This window comes from Notamacropus eugenii, chromosome 1 (genome assembly GCF_028372415.1).
Source record: "Notamacropus eugenii isolate mMacEug1 chromosome 1, mMacEug1.pri_v2, whole genome shotgun sequence".
Taxonomy (NCBI): domain Eukaryota; kingdom Metazoa; phylum Chordata; class Mammalia; order Diprotodontia; family Macropodidae; genus Notamacropus; species Notamacropus eugenii.
In genome coordinates this window covers 492567098-492586792 of record NC_092872.1, presented here as the reverse complement: position 1 = coordinate 492586792, position 19695 = coordinate 492567098, and the positions used below count along the sequence as shown (strand labels likewise).

At 41.5% G+C, this 19695-nt stretch overlaps 1 protein-coding gene and 1 pseudogene across 1 annotated transcript in view; one reads left to right on the top strand and one right to left on the bottom strand.

Moving 5' to 3' along the window:
* LOC140519717 (ficolin-2-like) overlaps positions 1-19695 on the top strand; it is an 80671-nt gene that overhangs the window by 59525 nt on the left and 1451 nt on the right. The window contains 8 exon segments of the mRNA XM_072633025.1: positions 10515-10628; positions 13578-13631; positions 14457-14492; positions 16155-16187; positions 16554-16629; positions 16631-16667; positions 17301-17430; positions 18235-18369. Of these exon segments, the coding sequence (XP_072489126.1) occupies positions 10515-10628; positions 13578-13631; positions 14457-14492; positions 16155-16187; positions 16554-16629; positions 16631-16667; positions 17301-17430; positions 18235-18369 (615 nt within the window).
* Positions 370-1969, bottom strand: LOC140519716 (aspartate aminotransferase, mitochondrial pseudogene; annotated as a pseudogene).

Genomic DNA, 19695 nt, shown 5'->3' with positions numbered 1-19695 from the left:
TAGCATCACAGAGATTTCTGGTATGTGGGCTGTTTATTACCTAGATTAAAGCTCTTGAACAACATTGTAATGCCAGGAGATCTAAAACTGGGGGAAAAGTGAGGGAGAGGAATTCTAGTTTCAGGGCAGGATTTTTGGTAGTTACTGTAAACATAACATGTTTTGGAAAAGTTGTAGAGGATGGATTGGGGAGTTTGAGTTGGACCCACAAAGCTCCAAACACTAGTTTCAGATGCCATTAGCCTACTCACAGGTCTTGTTCTGAAACACTTTCAATGGCTGAGCATTAAGCACTGTGGTTGAAAGGAATTCTCACACCACTCCTATCTTCGCCAGCTCAATCATCTCTTCGAATCTCAAATAGCAGAGTCTGAAAGTGGGAAGGTTGTCTCTGCTCCATCTTGTCACAGAAAGTTATTTGGTGACTTGGTGAATGGTGTGGGCAAGGTATCCTACATTGCCTGATGTGACCCCTGCTGTGGAAATGTGGCCATCTTTCATCATATAAATGGAGAACTCTTTGGTCAGCTGTTCCACCCCAGCTTTCAGGCCTGTGAAACAATACATGCCAATCTGGTCAATGATGTGGTGCCAATTGTGGGAAAAGCCCTCTTTCTTGAAGTTGGAAACCAGCTGGGTTCGCATGCTAATGATGTGATCTGCCATGCCTTTGACCTCTTGCAATCACTGGCTTCTCAGATCAGGACTATTCAGGATTGTGGCAGCAATTCGGGCCCTATTGAGAGGGGGACTGGAATACATGGGACGAATCAGGATTTTCAACTGGGATTCTACCCTTTTGGCTTCATCAGCATCTTTACAAACCATGGTAAAGGCTCCCACGCATTCACCATACAGGCCCATGTTCTTGGCGTACAACTGACAAAGAGAGACAGTGCCCTGATCAATGAAGTGATGAACAGCCCGGGCATACTTGTTGCCATCCCCACTGGCAAAGCCCTAGTATGCCATGTCAAAAAAGGCAAAGAGATTCCTTTGCTTTACCAAGGATGCTATTTCTTTTCACTGCTCAGGATGAGGATCGACTCCAGTAGGGTTGGGAGTGCGGGCATATAGAAGGATGACACTCTGCTCTGGGATTTTTGAAATGTCTTCCAGGGTTCCAGTGAAGTCAAAGTCACAAACCTTGGGGTTGCAGTAGCGATAGCCATTCAGCTGCATGCCAGCATCCCTGGAGATGGGGGTATAATTTCCCCAGGATGGTTTTGGAAGATAGACATCCCAGCTGGATTTGAAGAACTTTTGCAGAAAACTGGCTCCCATTCTTAATGCTCCAGTTCCAGAAATGGTCTGTATGGTGACATATTGTTTGCTTTTCAGAACTTCATTATTTTCACCTAGTGCCAACTCTGCTGATGCCTTGCAGAATTCAGCCAGTCCTGCAATGGGCAGGTACTCTTTATCCAATTCGAGCCTCTGCCTTAGGGACATTTGGAAGAACATAAGGCTTCCCATTGTCATCTCGGTAGGCCCCAATTCCCAGATTCATCTTCTTGCTTTGGTGTCCCTCTTAAATGCTTCAGTAACCTCCAAGATAGGATCAGGGGAGGCCCATCTCTATGTGGGTTCACCAAGGACTGGCTCTGGCAGCGGTGACTGGGCTAAGACCCGGGTGAAAGGAGGTGGCTCCAGAGAGTAGGCGGCAGGATTGCAGCGGCGCCATGATGAGGGGAGAGATGGAGAGATGAGCCACTGCTGGAGAGAGGGCAAGCAGTGGCAGGCACCTGAAGAAGTCAATGTTAATGGAGGCAGGAACTAATATGCAACAGATAGAAAGATGTTGCCTGATACAGAAGTTTCTTTGAAGAATGCCTTGAACTTTGAAGAAATTGAGGTTATTAAAGAGGACAATAAAATTAGAGGTAATCATGAAAAGGAATTATACCAAGTAGTTAAAAAAACCTAACAACAGTCCCTCAGCCTTACCTCATTATTTGTCCCTGTATTGTTGCTTCTAAAATGGGGAGTAAGATAATTTACAAGCTGTTAATATAAAGGAGCTTTGGTGGTGGCAAGAGAAATCAAATGAATCCCTAGAACAATGGCTAATGAGGATATGGCCTATGATTTGGTTTAGCAAAATTAGAATAATCACTTGAAGGCCCAGGATGGGAATTGTCCTTTGTCCTTTTTCATGTGGATAAAATGGGGAGTTCTGTACACTTGGCACCTTAAAGATGAATGCCCTGTATTACCAGATTTCTGATGGAAGACAGGAAGGAAAGGGATGCAGTTTTTAAAAGACAGATGTGGGAGACTGAATTTATGTTTTCTCCCCATAATTCCTATTCTTTATGACTAGTCAGTTATAGATAAGCTTTCGATTCTGCCTTTTGGGCACATCCCCACCTGAACTGTGTCAGTCTGAAACATGGGCCATCACCACCAGATCACTACAAAGGGCTGGACACAGCAGTTGATGAAGTTTGAGTGGGAGATGGGGTAGCCATAAGACTGTTCACACGAAGACTTATTCTGAGAATGAGGAGGAGGAATGATGCCTGTTGCCATGTAATTCAGCATGTAATGATAATATTTTTTGTAAGGAACTTTGGGTATAGTTTTAAAAATACAGTGTGGGATAAAAAGATAATTAATACCCCCCATGGGGGTATTAGTAAAATTGTACTGGTACATCAGGGACAAAGGAAGTAAGGGTCTTTCTACTCTATCAAAATTAGGACATACCTGAAAGCCTTTAACCCACCTGGTTAGCTTCCCCTCTCATCTAATTAGTTCTCTAGCCCACTTGCTTTCACTGCTGGGTCTTTCTGTCTAGATTTGAAGGAATGTTTGGATGAGCCTCCATGAGACTAAATAGATTACCGTGTTGCAATAAGTGCTCAACTGAGGTTGGCTAATATAAATTTAGAGTGGAAGCAGTTAGCTTGACTGCAAGATTTACTCCAGTTGTGGTCAGCAGCATTTGAGTAGGAATGGAGGCTAATTCTGAGTTGGAATTTGGCAAGGCATCAGTGTTTGTAGAACAAGAGAGTAAAGGATTTGAAAGCGGAGGACAGATTGAGTTGTAGGATAAAGATTCGGAAGGGAAAAAAAGCAAAGTCAGAATAGAAAAGCCTGGAAAATCCCAAGGGATGGAGGATTAGAGAGCTTGAGAAAACAAAGAATAGGTTTACGAAGAGTAAGTCATAGGGAATGATAAAATGATAGGAGGTTATGATCAGATAGAAGAATATTAAAGTTTTCTATGAAATGCTTGTGAGCATTTCCTACTTAATGTCCCATGTCAATTCTCCTTTTCATGGCCAAGCTCCTTGAGAAGGCTGTAGGCCACAAGAGCCTCCACTTCCTTTCCTCTCACCTCACTCTCTGCAGTGTCTGACTTCCGATCACATCACCCTCTAAAAGACACAGTTTTTGAGGAACCTGCCTGGGTACTATTTCTGTTCTCTGGAGCCAGATTTCTCAGGAAATGTTACTTTCTGTCAGTCTGGGAATAAGAGTACATTTAAAAGCACGAGAGGCTGCCAAGATTTTTGTCTCTGACAGACTTGCTTATGTCACCCCACTGTCTCAGGTGGTGGCTGTGAAGTCACTGGGGCATGACTGGGTTAGAATGAAGCCTTGACAGTGTTGTGATGGGATCTATATTGCAATTCTCAGTTCCCAGGGGCTTCACTGCTATATGGAAATGTAGGGTACTTGCACCTTGAGGTGCCCATTCATTCTTTCATTCTAGAGGTCGTGAAGTTATGATTATAGACAAGCTATGTATGAAATATCAATAAAGGGTGGCATCCTAGGCCCTGGTTTTTCTCTGTGAAAGAAATCCTAAAAAATTCAAAGTTGTGCCACAAACAGAGGATCTAGGAAAATGGTATGGTAGTCTTTTAAGCGTTTCCTAGTAATTTATATAAAAGATCTCATTTGAGTCTCACGATGACCTAGTAAGGTTGATATGATGAATTTTTTTTCTCTCTATTTTGTGGATGAGAAAATTGAAACTCATAAAAGTTAAGTGACTCACCTATAATCATACACCTAGTCAGAAGCAGAATTTGAACCCAGGTTTGCCTAAATTCAAGTCCAGCACTAGCTACTTACTCTGTATTGCTGCTTCTCCAAAAGAGGTGAACAGAGAGGCAGGCAGATGTGAATTGGGAGGAAAAGATTAAGTACCTGCCCATGCTTAAGATCTAATTGTGTAACATGAGGAGGGAAATTTGGGGATTAATCTGGGTTTCTATACAGTTATACAAATGCCTCATTGTGGTGTACATACAACGACTGTACTTGTTGCATTGAGGACCCAAGTTCCATGTAAGGAGAGCAATGTCTCCTTAAGGTTCTGTCTGGAGCCAGTGGGGAGTTTCAGCCCAGCTGGCTTGACCCCTTCTGAGGGGTTATATTGATAACTTGGGGATGAAAATTCTCTTCCCTTTGGAGCTCTGGACTTTGTGCCATCTTCAGGCCCCAAAAGACTTCTTCAACTGGGAAGGCTCCTGGGGGAGAGGGAGCCTGGAGCTCAGTCTACAACAGTCCCAATATCTAATAGGGGTATAGAGTTAGAGAGTGTACTGAAGATGTGTGTTAAGGGGTTGGTGCCCAACTAGATGAGCACTTTGGAAAGTCTTTGAATGCCAAACAGAATTTTATATTGGATTCCAGAGGTGATAGGGAGCCACTGGAATTTACTGAGTAGGTGAAGTAACATGGTCAGACTTTTGCTTTAAGAAGATCATTTTGGCATGTAAGTGGAGGATGGAATGGAATGGGGAGAAGCTTGTGGTAGGCACTGCAACTTTCTAGTCATGAGATGATGTGGGCCTGCACCAGGGCAGTGGCCATGCCAGAAGAGAGAAGGGGAAGTAATTGAAATATGTTACAAAAATAAAATCAACTAATCTTGGTAACAATTTGAATATGGAGAATCAGAGAGAGTGAGGAGTTATGGAAGATGCCTATATTTCACACCCGGGAAGTTGGAAGGGTTAGGATAGGGAAAACTAGAATAAATTTGCTTTTCTTCTGACTAATGACTGAGAAGAAATGGTCTTGGAATGCCAATCTTTGAGACACATAGGATCTGAGGTCTGAAATGGACCTTAGAGTTCATCTAATCCAACCTCTTCATTATACATTGGAAGAACCTGAGGCTTAGAAAGGTTAAGTGACTTGCCTGTCTTCACACAAGTAGCAAGTGAACCCAGGGTCTCTGATTCCAAATTTAGCCCTCTTTGCATTGTTTCATGATGCTTTTCCTACTTGCCTAGAAGAGACTGGAGAAACCACATTTGGAAACAACAGCTCACCTGTGACCACTCAGACTAATATGCCTGAGCATAGGACCATAGATTTAGAGTTTTGAGCTGGAAGAGCTCTTTAAGATGATGTTCAACCCCATTATTTTCAGATAAGGACTCTGAGGACCAGAGAGCTTGTGACTTGCCCAGTCACCCAAATTGTCAGTGGCAAGGCTGAGATTGAAGCTCGCATCCTTTGACTTCAGAGCCAACTCTTTTTCCATCTCAACTCCCCAAGAGGGCCTCTGAGAGAGTGTTCCAGAGTCCACTGTCAGAAAGGAAGGTGAGGCCAGTTAGACAGGAAGCTAAGAGGGGTCTAATTTGGGGGACATATAATTCTTGATTACTCGATAAGCAATGTTGGTGCCACAGGAAGGGGAGAAACAAGAGGCTAGGATTAGGGTTGGATTTCTCTTCGGTATAAGAGTCTGGGATCTGCTGCTGAGGCAAACACAAGAAGGGCCAAGATCCCAACAGAGCTGCCATGGAGAAGGCTACCCAGATATTCTTGTTCCTGTGTGCTAAGGCCTTGACTGTTCAGGCTTCGGAAACATGTCCAGGTGAGTGAAATCCCCTAAGTAGTTTTAGGCATCTGATATTTCTGGGTTTATCTCCTCAAAGCCTCAAAAATGCATATTTAGTTTCCTTATACATTTTGCTATCAAAAGAAGGGACCTAACATTTGAACCATCCATTTTCTTCTTTCTTTAAATATTAAAAATTATTTTATTGTTTTTTTGTTTTTAGATGACCTTCATTTCTGAATACCTCTCTCCACTTAAACCTTTGTTGTTGTTCTGTCACATCCAACTCTTTGTGAGCCCATTTGGGATTTTCTTGGCAAAGATCCTGAAGTAGTTTGCCATGTCCTTCTCCAGATCATTTTACAAATGAGGAAACTGAGGCAAACAGGATTCAGTGATTTGCCCTTGGTCACACAGATAGTAAGTGTCTCAAACAGATTTGAATTCAGGTCTTCTTGACTTCAGGTCAGCACTCTATCCACAGCACCACCATTTTTTTAGTGACTTTCATTCCTGAATACCTTTCTCCAGTTTTTCTACTCATTGAGCCATTCTTTGTAACAATGATTAAAAAATAAAGAAGGAAAGAAAAGGCAGTTTGACAAAAACCAATCAACACTTCAATCATATCGTATTCCACATCCACAGTTCCTTGCCTCTGCAAGGAATCAATTGATGGACACGCATTTATTAATCATTTGCTATGTGCCACTAAGGATAGAAATACAAAAAATACAAAGATGGGAAGAAGGTACATTTTCTCAATTTGATTTAGTCTTTTCTAATTTCCCTTGTCTGTGACTGGGGAGTTATGAATAGGTTTATTTTTGATACTTTTTGTGTGTAAATGCCAGTTTCCACCTATTCCTCACAACTCATTCATACTCTAGTGCGTCAGTCACTACCTGAACCAAGGGGAGTGAGAATAGATCTAGTTCTTACTGAAGATCAAATGTGCTAATTAATACAGACCATCTCCATAGGTTGAGCTCATCTTAATCTTCTCATAGAATCAGGCCAGAGAAACCACTGGAATCAAATGAGATTTTTGAGTCTATCTGCTGAACAAATTTTTCTCTTGGATAATTTTAGATTCTAAGAAAATTGGACATCTTACTGTTTCCTTCATTTCTATCATCTCTAGGCAGATAATCTTCAAATTGAGAGTCCCTAGTCCCAATTTCTCATCTGGGTTCATATTTTCAGTTACCTTCTGGGCTGTTCTGCTTGGAGATGTTCCAATGTCACCTCAAATTAAAATTTCAAATTAAACATTCCATCTTTTGTCCCAAGCATATATGACTCCCCCATTTCTGTTAATGGCTATTCTGGTCTTAGACCTTTAAGAGTTGCCTGAAACATTAGCATTCCTTCTCACTTTTCTTTTTTTACCTTCCTTTCCCCCATATCCATTCAGTAAACCAGGCCCTCTAATTTCTCTCCAGAAAGGTCTCCTGGATTCATTTCCTTAGTATTTTTTTTTTATCAATTACTTGGACAAGGACACAGGTAGAATCCTTAAGGAATTTGAGGATAACTCAAAGCTAGGAGGTAGAGCTAACCTGCTGGCAGATTCAGGATCTCAAAAATATCCTTGTAGGCTAGAGCATTGGGTTGAACCTAGGGGTCTCTGGAGAATAGCATGGGATTTGGACTCAGAAAATGAGTTCAAAGCCTATCTTTGTCACATGCTATCTCTGTCATCTTGAGAAGTTACTCATAAAACCACGACCTTAGCTGATCCATCCTCAGTTTTAACCAATTTGTTTCTTTTCTGAAAGTCTCTCCCCATTTCAGTTTATCTTCCCAGAAACTGACAAAGTGATTTTCCTTACATGACTATCTGACTATGTCACTGCCCTGCTCAAATAACTTTAGTGGTTCCTTATTTCCTCCAGGATAAAATATAAACTTATCTTCCTTCCCTCCTTCCCTCCTTCCTTCTTTCCTTCCCTCCCTTCCTCCCTCCCTCCTTCTCTCTCTCTCTCTCTCTCTCTCTCTTTCTCTCTCTCTCTCCCCCTTGCAAAAACCTTTTACAACATGGCTTAAACCTATCTTTCTAAGCTTATTATATATTACTTCCTTTTATGTACTGGTTGGTCTAGCCAAATTGGGCTTCTTGCCATTTTTCACACACAGCACTCCTGATTTTGTGTCTTTATACTGACTGTCCCCCAGACCTAGAATGCATTCACTTCTTACTTCCATCTGATAGATATCTTCTCTTTTATGATGTAGTTCTAACACTAACTTCTCCATGAAGATCTTCCTGATCCCTTCAATTGTTAATGCCTTCCCTGTCTAATTACATGGTATTTATTTTGTTTTTATTCTATATGAATGTGTTATTTCCCCTAATAGAATAATGACTCCTTGAGATTAGGGATGGCTTCATTTTTTTTGGTATTGTGATCCCTTAGTACCTAGCACAATCCATATTACCTTGTAGCCATTTAATAAATGTTTATTGATTGCTAGATTCCAGCTCCAAATCTATCATCCTATGGTAAGATGAAACTGAATTGCAGAGGTCAATAGAATGATATGGCAACCAAAGCAAATGTGATCTTGGGCTGTGTTGAGAGACCTAGTTTCTAGAAATAAGGAGGCAATGGTCCCCCACTGGTGGCCTGACCAGGGCAGACCCCATCTGTTTAGTTCTGGTAGAAAGGACTTTGATAAGCTGGAAGGCAACCAGGATGGTAAAGGACTTTGAATTCATGTCACTTGAGGATCAGAAGAAGGAACTGAAGATACCCTGGGGAAGAGAAAACTGGAGGGATATGATAGCTGTCTTCAAATGCTTGAAGGTCATAAAGGGTTGGAAGTGACTTTCCTAAAGCACAGGTCCAACTATGTCACCCATCCTACTCAAGAAACTCCAGTGGTTCCCTTTCACCACCAGGATCAAATACAAAGCCTCCTATTTGTTGTTCAAAGCCCTTCCATAACCTGGCCCCTTCCTACTTTTCCATTCTTCACATTCTCCCCCTCACATTCTCCCCCTTTCATCCAGTGACAGTGGATCCACACTTTTTTATCCGGTGACACTGGCTTCCTTCCTATTCCTTCAGCAAGACACACCATTTCTTGGCTCTGGGCTTTTTCATTGTCTGTCTGCTGGGAATTCTTTTCCTCCTCATTTCTGCCTTGTTTTCCTGGCTTTCTTCAAGTCCCAGGTAAAATCCCACTTTCTACAGGAAGCCATTTCTGACTTCTCTTAATTCTAGCGCCTTTCCTCTCTCAATTAGTTCCTATTTATCCTGTGTATAACTTGTTTGTACATATTTCACATGTTTCATTAGATTGTGAGCTCTTTGAGGGAGGGTCTGTCTTTTGTCTTTCTTTGTATGTTCAATGCTTAACAATGTCTGGCACATGGTTGGTGCTTAAGAACTACTTACTGACCAATTGTCTGTAATGTAGAAGAGGAGTTATACTTATTTTGTTTATCTCCAGAGATTAGGACCAGGGTCAGGACCAATGGGGGAAAATAACAAAGAGATGAATTTAGGTTTTGCATCAGGAAAAACTTCCTAACAATTCCATTATGGCATGGGCTGTGTCAAGAGGTGCTCCCTCATTGGAGGAATTCGGACAGAGACTAGATGAAGCCCTGCCAGGTATGTTGTAGTAGGTATTCTATATTATAGGTATGGGTTGGATCAGATGACTACTGAACTTTATTATTCTCCCCTGGCTCAGACACAATTGGAGTCCATGCCTTTATTGCTTCACTGCAGAATTGCTACTACGTTGTCCTCATTGGTCCCCTTGCCTTCAGTCTTTCCCCCTTTCACCCATCCTACATTTACCACCAATACATTAATCTCCCTTTTATCCTGTTACCCCCTTGCTTCAATAAGACTCTCTACTCCTTCTCAACAAAGCCAGGCTCCTCCTCTTGACATCCAAAGCCCCGCCTACCTCTCTTAACTTGCTTCCTAGTAGTTTCTAATGCTTCCCAATGACCCTCACCCATGCCAGCCTTGTTCTTGTTTGCCTTTCTTTGATCCTGCTGCTTGCAATGCTTTCTGTGACCTCTCTCTTCCTTTCTACTCCTCTAGACTCTGAACTCATTCAAGGTCCAACCTAAGATTCACCTCTGACTAAACTTTTACTTTGATTTTATTGAGTGTTTAGATTCTGAAGGATACTACATTATTTTACACTTAGTTGTATGTTTGCCCTCATTTTACAACTCCTCCAGGGCAAGGCTTATCATTTCATTTACTCTTCCCTGGAGTTAATAGTGATCAGGAAAACAAGAATGAAAACGCACATGAATAAATTAATATTTACCTAGTATACAAAAGAAAATTATTATTACAATAGTCAGCATATGTACACTGCTTTACAATTTACCACACTTTTCCATTTAGTGTCATTCTCATTTATCTCTACCATAATCCTGTTGGGTAGTAGTGAACAAATGTGGAACTACAGATTAAATAATCAATCAGCCAATACTTATTATTTAAGCTTTGATCATGCACCAGGCTCTGTACTAGGAGCTGGGAATATTAAAAAAAAGACAAAAAAGTCTTCATGAAGTACATATTAAAACTGTAATGACTTTTTTCTTTTTCCCTGCTATTTTAATTGGCACTGAAAAATAAATTGATGGAGGGTAGGATGATGACTTTATATCACTGTAAGCCCAGATTAAAAAATGTCTGTTGAATTTATGATTCACTCTTTGCAGATGTGAAGATTGTGGGTCTTGGAGCTTCTGAAAAACTCTCTATCCTTCAAGGCTGTCCTGGACTTCCCGGAGCAACTGGTCCAAAAGGAGAAGTTGGACCTCCAGGAATAATAGGTATCTTTTAAAGAACAGAGATGTTGATAGAGATTGGGAGCTGTTGGTGCTCCAGCCCTAGAGAAAGGGATTATTTTCAGAATTTTCGGTACTTTACCTGGCTATCATTCTAGTTGATGCAAGGAAGTTAGTAATGCTGCTTTAGGTTATAGTTGCATGGATCAGTTGGCCAGGCTTTCTCTGGGCTTGGATAATCAATAGGATGTAGATTAGCAAATTTATCTAGTCATTTATCTAATTAGTTTTATTTTTCCTATAAAGATCTAATATAATTAAAATGACAAATAGTAATTAATTTATATGCATAATGCATGTTATAGGCAATGTGGGTAGTGGGTAGCAAATTTGGCTTTAAAGTCATAAAAACCTATATTCAAGTCCCACTTCTAAAAAATACTGACTGCTGCTTTGGGCAAGGTGACTTAATCTTTCAGTGATTTAGAGGCAACTCTCTAAGATTATAAATTGCAGAGAAGCTGCAGACCTTCATTGATAAGGGGAGTTTCCTACCCCTGGAATTTCTTATACCAGTGAAATCACTGGTCCAGTCCTTTATGCCTATGTGTTGCATATGTTTTATATATTATGAAAATTCCTCAACTATTTCTTTTATGGGAAAATATCTTCCTTAACATTCTCTTTTTAATTCTAAGAGCTCCTTGGTCTAACTAACTACCTTGGTAAAATTCACTTTCAATTTGCCCAAGCAAAGCTCATCCCCTTAACTCTCTTTATATGTCCCTCCTTTCCCCTTCACCCCTCCAACACCCTCCAAGTTCTAAGCTCCTAATCCCATTATTCCTTATGGCTAGCAGAACAGGTAGAAAAAGTCATCAAGCCATGCACTGTATTTTAGCACATCTTTCCCTGTGACTGTTTTTTTTTTTTTTTTGTTCCATGCAGGAAAGAATTACTTTGGCAACCAGACTTCTAAGTTACTCACCACCCCCTTTCTCCATTAAACTCGCTTTTTGTATACAAATTAGTTTGTACTTGTTTTTAAATGTCTAAAGATTATCTTTTACTCAGCTAAACTATGACTAGCCAATTCCTGAATACTTAGACCATGAAACTCTCAAACTGGCATTCTGCCAAAAACATCTTGGAGATAACACTTTCTTTCTCTGAATATTTTTTAAGGTATAAATGAGAAAAATAGAACAGGTTTTTCAAAAAACTGAATTGTTCAATGGTTTTCTCCCCAAGAAGGAACAGAGGAGGAAGTAGGACAGGATCATGCAGGTCATAGGATTTTAGAGCTCTGGATTGAAAACAGTTCAGTCTGTCTTAGCAGAAGGCTCCATCCCTCATCCACATGGCTCATGATATCCAGCAAATAAGAATTTCTAAAAGCCTTATAATCGTGCAAAGAAAATGGCAATGTGGGTGTTAGGTAGGTGAAGGATCATTTCCTGGATGAGCTTTCCTAACATTAAAGGGAAGCACATGTTTTCAGGAAGATTTTTTTACTTGTTTCCTGTTTTTTTCCTTTGTTTAGATTTAGAGAAGGTCCAGAAGAGAACAGGTTGAATATCTTTAACAGCCAGGCCTACTTTGGAGGCGATAGTTTATTTTTACCTCCTTTCCTCTTTTATTTTTAAATTAAATTAATTTTTTATAGGAACAAACATTTATTTTTCTCTCCCTCCCACTAACCTCCTGCTCCCCCCACAGCTGAGAAAGAAAAAAAAGCTTGTAATAAATAGGCGAGAAAAACAAATTCCTGCATTGACCATGTCCAAAAGCATCTCTCTTGTTCTGCACCCTGAGTTCATTACCTCTGTCAGGATGCTTCATCATTGGTCCTTTGGAAATGTGGTTGGTCTTTAAGTCTTTTAAAGTTGGTCAACAATGCCGTCATTATTTAATAAATTGTTCTTAGGTTCTACTCATGCTACTTACATTAGTTCATACAAGTCTTCTCAGGTTTTTCTGGAACCATTTCTTTAGATTGTAAGCTCCCTCAGGATAGGGGTTGTTTTGGTCTCTCTTTGTATCTCTAGCACTTGACTCAGTGCCTGGCACATGGCAGGTACTTAATAAATGTTTATTGATTGATTGATTCTTATAGTGCAATATTGTTGTGTCTTTGACTCCTTTGGCAGTCTACTGAAGCCTTTTCTTAGAATAAAGTTTTTTAAATGCATAAAATATTATTCTCCTATTGATAGGCACCTTCTTAGTTTCCAGTTCTTTGCTGTTATGGAAAAAGAAGCTAAAGGTATTTTTGTGCATTTGGCCTCCCAGTGACCCTGAATTTGGGATTTTGTTATAGTTCCAAGGCAAAATCTTCCCGATCTGGCCTAGCACAGGACATCTGTACAAGAAGGGGATCAGATGTGGGAGGAGGAGAAGGTGGCCAAGGAAAAGCTAGCTGCACATACTTTCCTTATGTTTGGTGGATGAGAAAGGAGATTTAAGCAGAAAAACAAAATTTAAGAATCAAAGAATCTTACCCAAAAGTCCCTTCCTACTGAATCAAAGACCATATGATCAGACACCCCCATTTTATGAATGAAGAAACAGGCCAAGAAAAGTTAAGTGACTTGCAGAATGTCATAAGGGGCAGAACTAGTACTCAAGTCCTCTGTCCTCAAATCCAGACTTTTTTATACTGAGTCACAAACTAAGTAAGAGAACCGGTACAAGATTTGGGCCTTTCAAGTTTATTCTTAGTCCAGTAATATAACTGCTGCTTATCGTAGACAATACTGCCTTGTTTTGTGGATTTGTGAGCAGTTTCAGAAATCCTCTCGGGATCAGCTGCCTGGTTTGCCACAATCTAGTAACACCATTGGGGGCTGCCGATCACACAGAAGAGTAGGCATGGAAGCCTCAGGGACTGGGCTGGATAGGTGGCCCCTTGCAATGTTGGGGGGAATGGAGTTTAGAGGAGTCAGTACTATTGGGGAGACATGTTTTCAGAATTTGTCTTTTTGGTATTTATAGGGGAAAGAGGTCCCCCTGGGAATCCAGGAGAGTCAGGAGCACAAGGTCCCAAAGGTAAGAGGGAGAGAATGGAAGACAAACAATCTTCAGGTGAGACCTCAATGTGTTTCTTAGGGGCATTCTGGGAAGATGGCAGAGTAGGTCAGAAATTTCCAGACTCTCCACAAACAGACATAAAATCTCCATGAAATGAACACAGTGCAGCAAAAATGAAAGGGTAAAGCAGTTGTTCTCCTGAGATAACTTGAAGCGTAGACACCTCCAGGCCGTGTTTCTCTTGAGCGGCAGCGGTAAGGGAGATCTTTACATCCACCCTGGATTTTTTGTTCCTCAAGACCCAGTTTCTCTCAGATGGAAAAACATGAATTTCCTGTTCTAGGCTCAGAGGCTCATTTAGCTGGTAGATCTCTAGAGCAAAAACCCCAGGCTTCAGTTTTCCCCCAGAACTCAGATTTGGAAAATTTTGTAAGCCAGGAAACAAAGTTGGGCAAAAACAAAACCCCATGTCTTTTCCCCTCAACCTACTCTGGTGACCCAGGCACATAATAAACTAAGGAACCAGCATCTAACCTAGCTAACAAACTTACAGAAAGCAAGCTGTGTTTAAGTCTGTGGAAATGAAAACTCTAGATGGAAGACCCATCAGGGTGTGTCTCAGGTTATCTCAGTAATCAGGGATAGTCTCTGCAGATCCATAGTCAATACCTACTGTGATTAACTGTCTACATCTCCACTCAGAAAATGGCGAGTGCCAAGTTATTTGTTTCATTCAGAAAATAGCCAATACCACCTGTGCTGTTACTTTTTGGTAGTCTGGCCCTTCTGAGAGGTTGTAATCTTGGGTTACTTATGTAGTTCTGAATCAGTTTCTATCCCTAGGAGACAAAGGAGATCCTGGGATGCCTGGAAGAATAGGTAAGGTTCTATTTCTATGGGTCTATGGTTCTGTTAGCCATCCTCTGGTTTATACCAGGATCACAGTCCTACATTTGAAATGTACAGGTACTAAGGTTAGATCTGAAGAATTTTCCATGATAAAGATTCTGTAATGTGGTATTGCATTACTGAAAGAACTTTTTTAATGGAAATGCTAAGAGATGCCATGCCCAGAAGTAGGGGGTATGCTCTAGGTGGAGCAGATGGGGAGGAATTATAATTATCCCCATTAAAAAGGCAAAATGAAAGGCAATCTCTTTTCTCCATGAGTTTATGTTCTCTGGGAGGGAAGTATAACTTGGAAAGATATAAATATATTTATACAGTGTTTTAAGGTTTGTGAAGAGCTTTACAAACATTGATTCTCACAATCCTGAGAAGGAGTTTTTATTAATATTACCCCTATTGTATAGATTAGGAAACTGAAGGGTTCATTGACTTGTCCAGAGTCACAAAGCTAGTAAGTATCTGAAGCAGAATTTGAACTCAAATCTTTGTCTCCAAGTTCAACACTCTGTTTACCATGGTGCCACCTGACGATCATTTGAGGGGGGAGAGAACACTAACAATTTTCCCAGACAGTGTTTGTCTTGGGCATAGAGCTCTGTGTGTGTTTGAGTGTATGAGGAGAGATGAGGGGGACGTAAATTGCCTTTTGCCTTAGGAATAACTGTGATGATAAAATGTTATGGTGGAAGAGAAACAGATCATGGTGCCCTCCATATCTAAGACATAAAAGGACAAGACCTGGGGACCTCTATCCTAGAGGATCTATCCTCTGATACTGGCAATATTTCTGAGTTGGGAGAGGGCAGAAACGCTTGGGAACACTTGGGAACAAAAACCTGATCCCCCTATGGCTCAGCCTGGGACTCTGCAGTGTGGTGGTGGCGGCTGTTTGGTTGTTTTTCAGTCATGCCCTACTTTTCATAACCCCATTTGGAATTTTCTTGGCAAAGATACTGGAGAGGCTTGCCACTTCCTTCTTCAGCTCATTTTACAAGTGAAGAATTGAGGCAAACAGGGTTAAGTGACTTGCTCAGAGTCACACAGCTAGTAAGTATCTGATGCCAGATTTGAACTCAGGAAGATAACCCTTCCTGACTTTAGTCCTGGCAATCTATCCACTGCTCTACCTAGCTGCCTTGTCATCTGTATTAATGTAGAAATCCTATTGTGGAGAGATGAAAATAACATTGGAATAGATTGGACAGTGGAAAGAGCATGGTTTCTGGAATTAGAGAACTAGAATGCTGGGTTTGGAGTCAGGAAGACCTGAGTTCAAATCCATCCTCATTACTAGCTGGGCAAGTCATTTAATCTTTCTCTACCTTACTTTCTTCATGTATAAAATGTAATAATAGCAACTGCCTTTCAGGGCTGGTGTGAGGATAAGATGGAATAGTATTTTTAAAGTGCTTTGAAAATCTTAAGACACTGTATAAATGCTAGCTAGTATTATCTAAACTTTTGCCTCTCCTATTCATAGTAGGTCCTTCATAAATGTCTGCTGCATTGTGTTTTGTTATTTTACTGTGTCATATTGTAATGTATTGTATTTTACGTAGTCACAGCCTAAAAGTAAAATGTGAATGAGGGTCCTGGTTTCCAAATACTTGATTATTTTCTTCCCTTGTATAGGTGAGGAGCTGGAAACTCAGCTGTGCAAGACAGGTGGGTGATTGCTTCTTCTGACTTCCTACCTCTCTGCTTGACCCAGGGGCTCATTTTCTCACTGCTCAGTCCCAGGGCCAGAAGGTTGGGTCAGAGGTTCAGATGTGTCTAGTTCCTCATTATTTCCTAAGGAGAACCAGCCCAAATTTCCACAGGGCTTAGGGGATTCTGAGAGACTCTGTCAATCTGTTTTTTCTACCACCCAAAGGCATTTGAGAGCAAGTACTGCTCCCCCAGACCTGCTCATTCTCCCCTCCAACCTTTCCACTGTGTGGAAAGGTTCCCAGTGCCACCCAAAGTTGGAGTGGAGGGGGCATAGAAGAGGTGATCTTGTCCCTGTCCATCTCTAACTCTTTATCTCCCAAGGGGCGAGAAATTGTAAGGAGCTGCTGGGTAGAGGGAATACCCTCAGTGGCTGGTATACCATCTTCCTCTCTGACTGTGTTATGTGACATGAACACTGATGGAGGAGGCTGGACTGTGAGTATAAGCCTGGCTCATTCCGAGTATCTATCCTGCTGCCCTGGAGAGAGGCTTTTGCTGCAATTCACTCTCCCTGTCCCCATCCCTCAGGAAACAAATGCTTCTAAAAGAGTCAAATTTGCAGTTCTGACCTGGAGTCTCAGTTTTGATCCCACCTACATCCAAGCACCCAGACCAGCCTGTTTGTCTCAGCAACACTGGCCTGAAAGTGAAAAGGGAGGAGGGCAAGAGGAGGTTTCCATAGTTAATGTGGGGAGGGAACCAGGGATCACCTTAAGGTAGTGCTTGGGACTGAATTTGGCCCCACAGTGGATATGGCCAGCTTGGGCCTAGGGTTATATCCATCAACTTTAGGAAACCCTACTGAGTTTTTTGCATGATCCAAGCTATGTCTCAGCCTGGTCTAGCTGTGCTCTGAGGAGAGAGGCAATCATCTCATGTGAAGGTGGGGAATTATACCCTGTTGGAGGGTTCTACTGGACAGGGTTCCCGGGCCTTGCTTTTGGGAGACTAATGAACAGCTCATGTTAATGGTATCAGGTGCTTATATTTTTATACCATCCTTGGGAGAGAGAGGGAAGCAGGAACACTTATTTGGGGTTGGGGGGTGGTGCTTCCATTTCTCCACAGGTTTTCCAGAGACGGGCTGATGGTTCTGTGAATTTTTTTCGGCCCTGGACTGCTTACAAGAACGGCTTTGGCAGCAGGCTGGGAGAGTTTTGGCTGGGAAATGATAATCTTCACTTGCTGACAGCTCAGGGTGAGGTTCAAGGGTGTATGTCTGTGGGGAGAGCAGCAGTTCTGATAGGACTGCCTTGTTTCTCCTCTCATCCTGGGTGAGGGATGGGGAGGACTTCATAGGCTCCTCCCTGGTTGTCTACCCAGCAAGATAGATCCATAGGATCTTGGAGAAATTGTGGGGCAGCTGCATTCTGGGAAACTCCTTAGCCAAACTAGATGATCCTGACCAACTTTTGGTCAGGGTGCTGAGTGCAGGGACTGAGCTCAACCAGGACAAAGGCAGGTCAAGCAAGTCGCTGTCTGAGGCAAAATATGTATGGAAACAAAACAAGGAATATAATTTAATGCTTTTAAAAATTGATGCGAACATTTTTAGCTACAAAAAACTCTGCCTTCAGGGGCCTAGGCTCTAGCTGTCTCCTCAATTACAATGAAGACTCAGATGCCTCTCATCCTGTGGACAATAATACACGAGATACAGTTCTCCAATCTGATTTAAGATGCCTAAGTATCTTGTTGTAGTTCTGGGAATGAGTTTTGGCAAGACATTGAAGGATATGGAATGACCTATTAGCGTTTTCAACTCTACTGAAACATAATATCTGTCCTTATTTCCCATGCTGTGAGCCAGGAACCCTCCAAATGTTCTAGATCTGATGAGATATTCCAAAAGGAGTAGAAGAAAGATGCTAAGGAGGAAAAGAATTCCCTTTTGCTACACTGTGCTTACTCCCAGTACCCTAAGGTCTATTCCCTCTACCCCCACCCACCCTTGGCAGGATGAGACATGGTAGATGAGGTGCTGTCCAACTTTCTCATTTAGATGACAGTGAACTCCGAATCGACCTCCAAGACTTTGACCACAATCACCACTTTGCCAAGTATAGGTCATTCCAGGTTGCTGGGGAGACTGAGAACTACAAATTGAATCTGGGGGCCTTTGTGGATGGAAATGCAGGTGGGTGAAGGATTGATCCATAATTCTACAAGAGGGAGAAAAATCAAGAAATGGTAGAAAATTATGAAACACAACATATAATGGCCCTGAGGATCTTTATGAAAATTTGTAAATATGGGAAGGATCTATGATTTCCTCAGTTTTAGACTCTCTCCATCAATCCCAATTGCCACCCTATACTTAACATAATAGGTATGTCCTAGGGAGTTGTCTGATGCCCATAGAGGTTAAATGATCTGCTCACAGAAATAGTAAGTCTCAGAGGTAGGGTTTGAACCCAAGTTTTTTGAACTTGAAGTTCACACTCAATTCATCCCACAATTATAATTGCTTAAAATACACAAATGTCTTATCCCAGCTCTGGTCAGATAACCAGAGTCAAAATCTCTTCATTAGTACTCATTAGTACTTTTAGTTTTTGGAGCAGTTTTTCACCTAAATCATGCCTTTTGATTTGTTTTAGTAAAGTGTTAGGGGAGATTTAAACATGAATAAGATACAATTCCTGCTCTTAGGGAATTTCTAGTTTAGGAAGCCTGCAGCCTTAAAGGCACATGTAGCCTTCTAAATCCTTAACAAATCCTTGTTCTGTGAAGTTTGGAGTCAGTCAAAGGACCATACTTGAGGACCTAGAGGGCCACATGTGACTTTGAGGCTGTAGGTTCCCCATCCCTGGCATAGAGTTACTCATGGAGGGGCCATGGTAGAGAAAATCCTGTGGAAATTCAGTGGAGCCTGGAAAGAAATGAAGACATGGTTGGCCTGAGCTTCCTCCTTAAATTGGAAGGTCTGGGAGGAACCAGTCAATCAGAGGGAGGAGCTGTGGGGGTGTAGGGGATGTACTACAGAGATAGAGATTGGACCTGATTTCATTGATACAGAGAACTCCTGGATGATGAAACTCCCACCAATGCAGGTTGGCACCTTCTCTGAAACTTCTAGGCTTAAGAGATCTACATAGCTAGATTAAGTAACTTGTCCAGGATGACATGTGACAGAAGGAAGACAACCAACCGAGGTTGTCCTCACTCAGAGGTCAGTTCTCTATCAACTAGGCCATGTTGCCTCTCAAGCACTGGGAAAATAAGAACAAAAGACACAGTTCCTGAACTCAAGGATCTTACCTTCTATAAAAGAAAATATAGTGGGTAGGTTAGAGAGGGACCAGCAATACAATCTGCACAAGATTTCTGTGGAGTTTGTAGGGAATGTAGTATCATGCCCATTTTACAAATGAGAATATGAAAGCCTAGGGAGAGCATGAAACTTGCTGACACATGACCAGTGGAAAGAAAAGTTGATGTCAAAGCATTGGTATCTTGATTC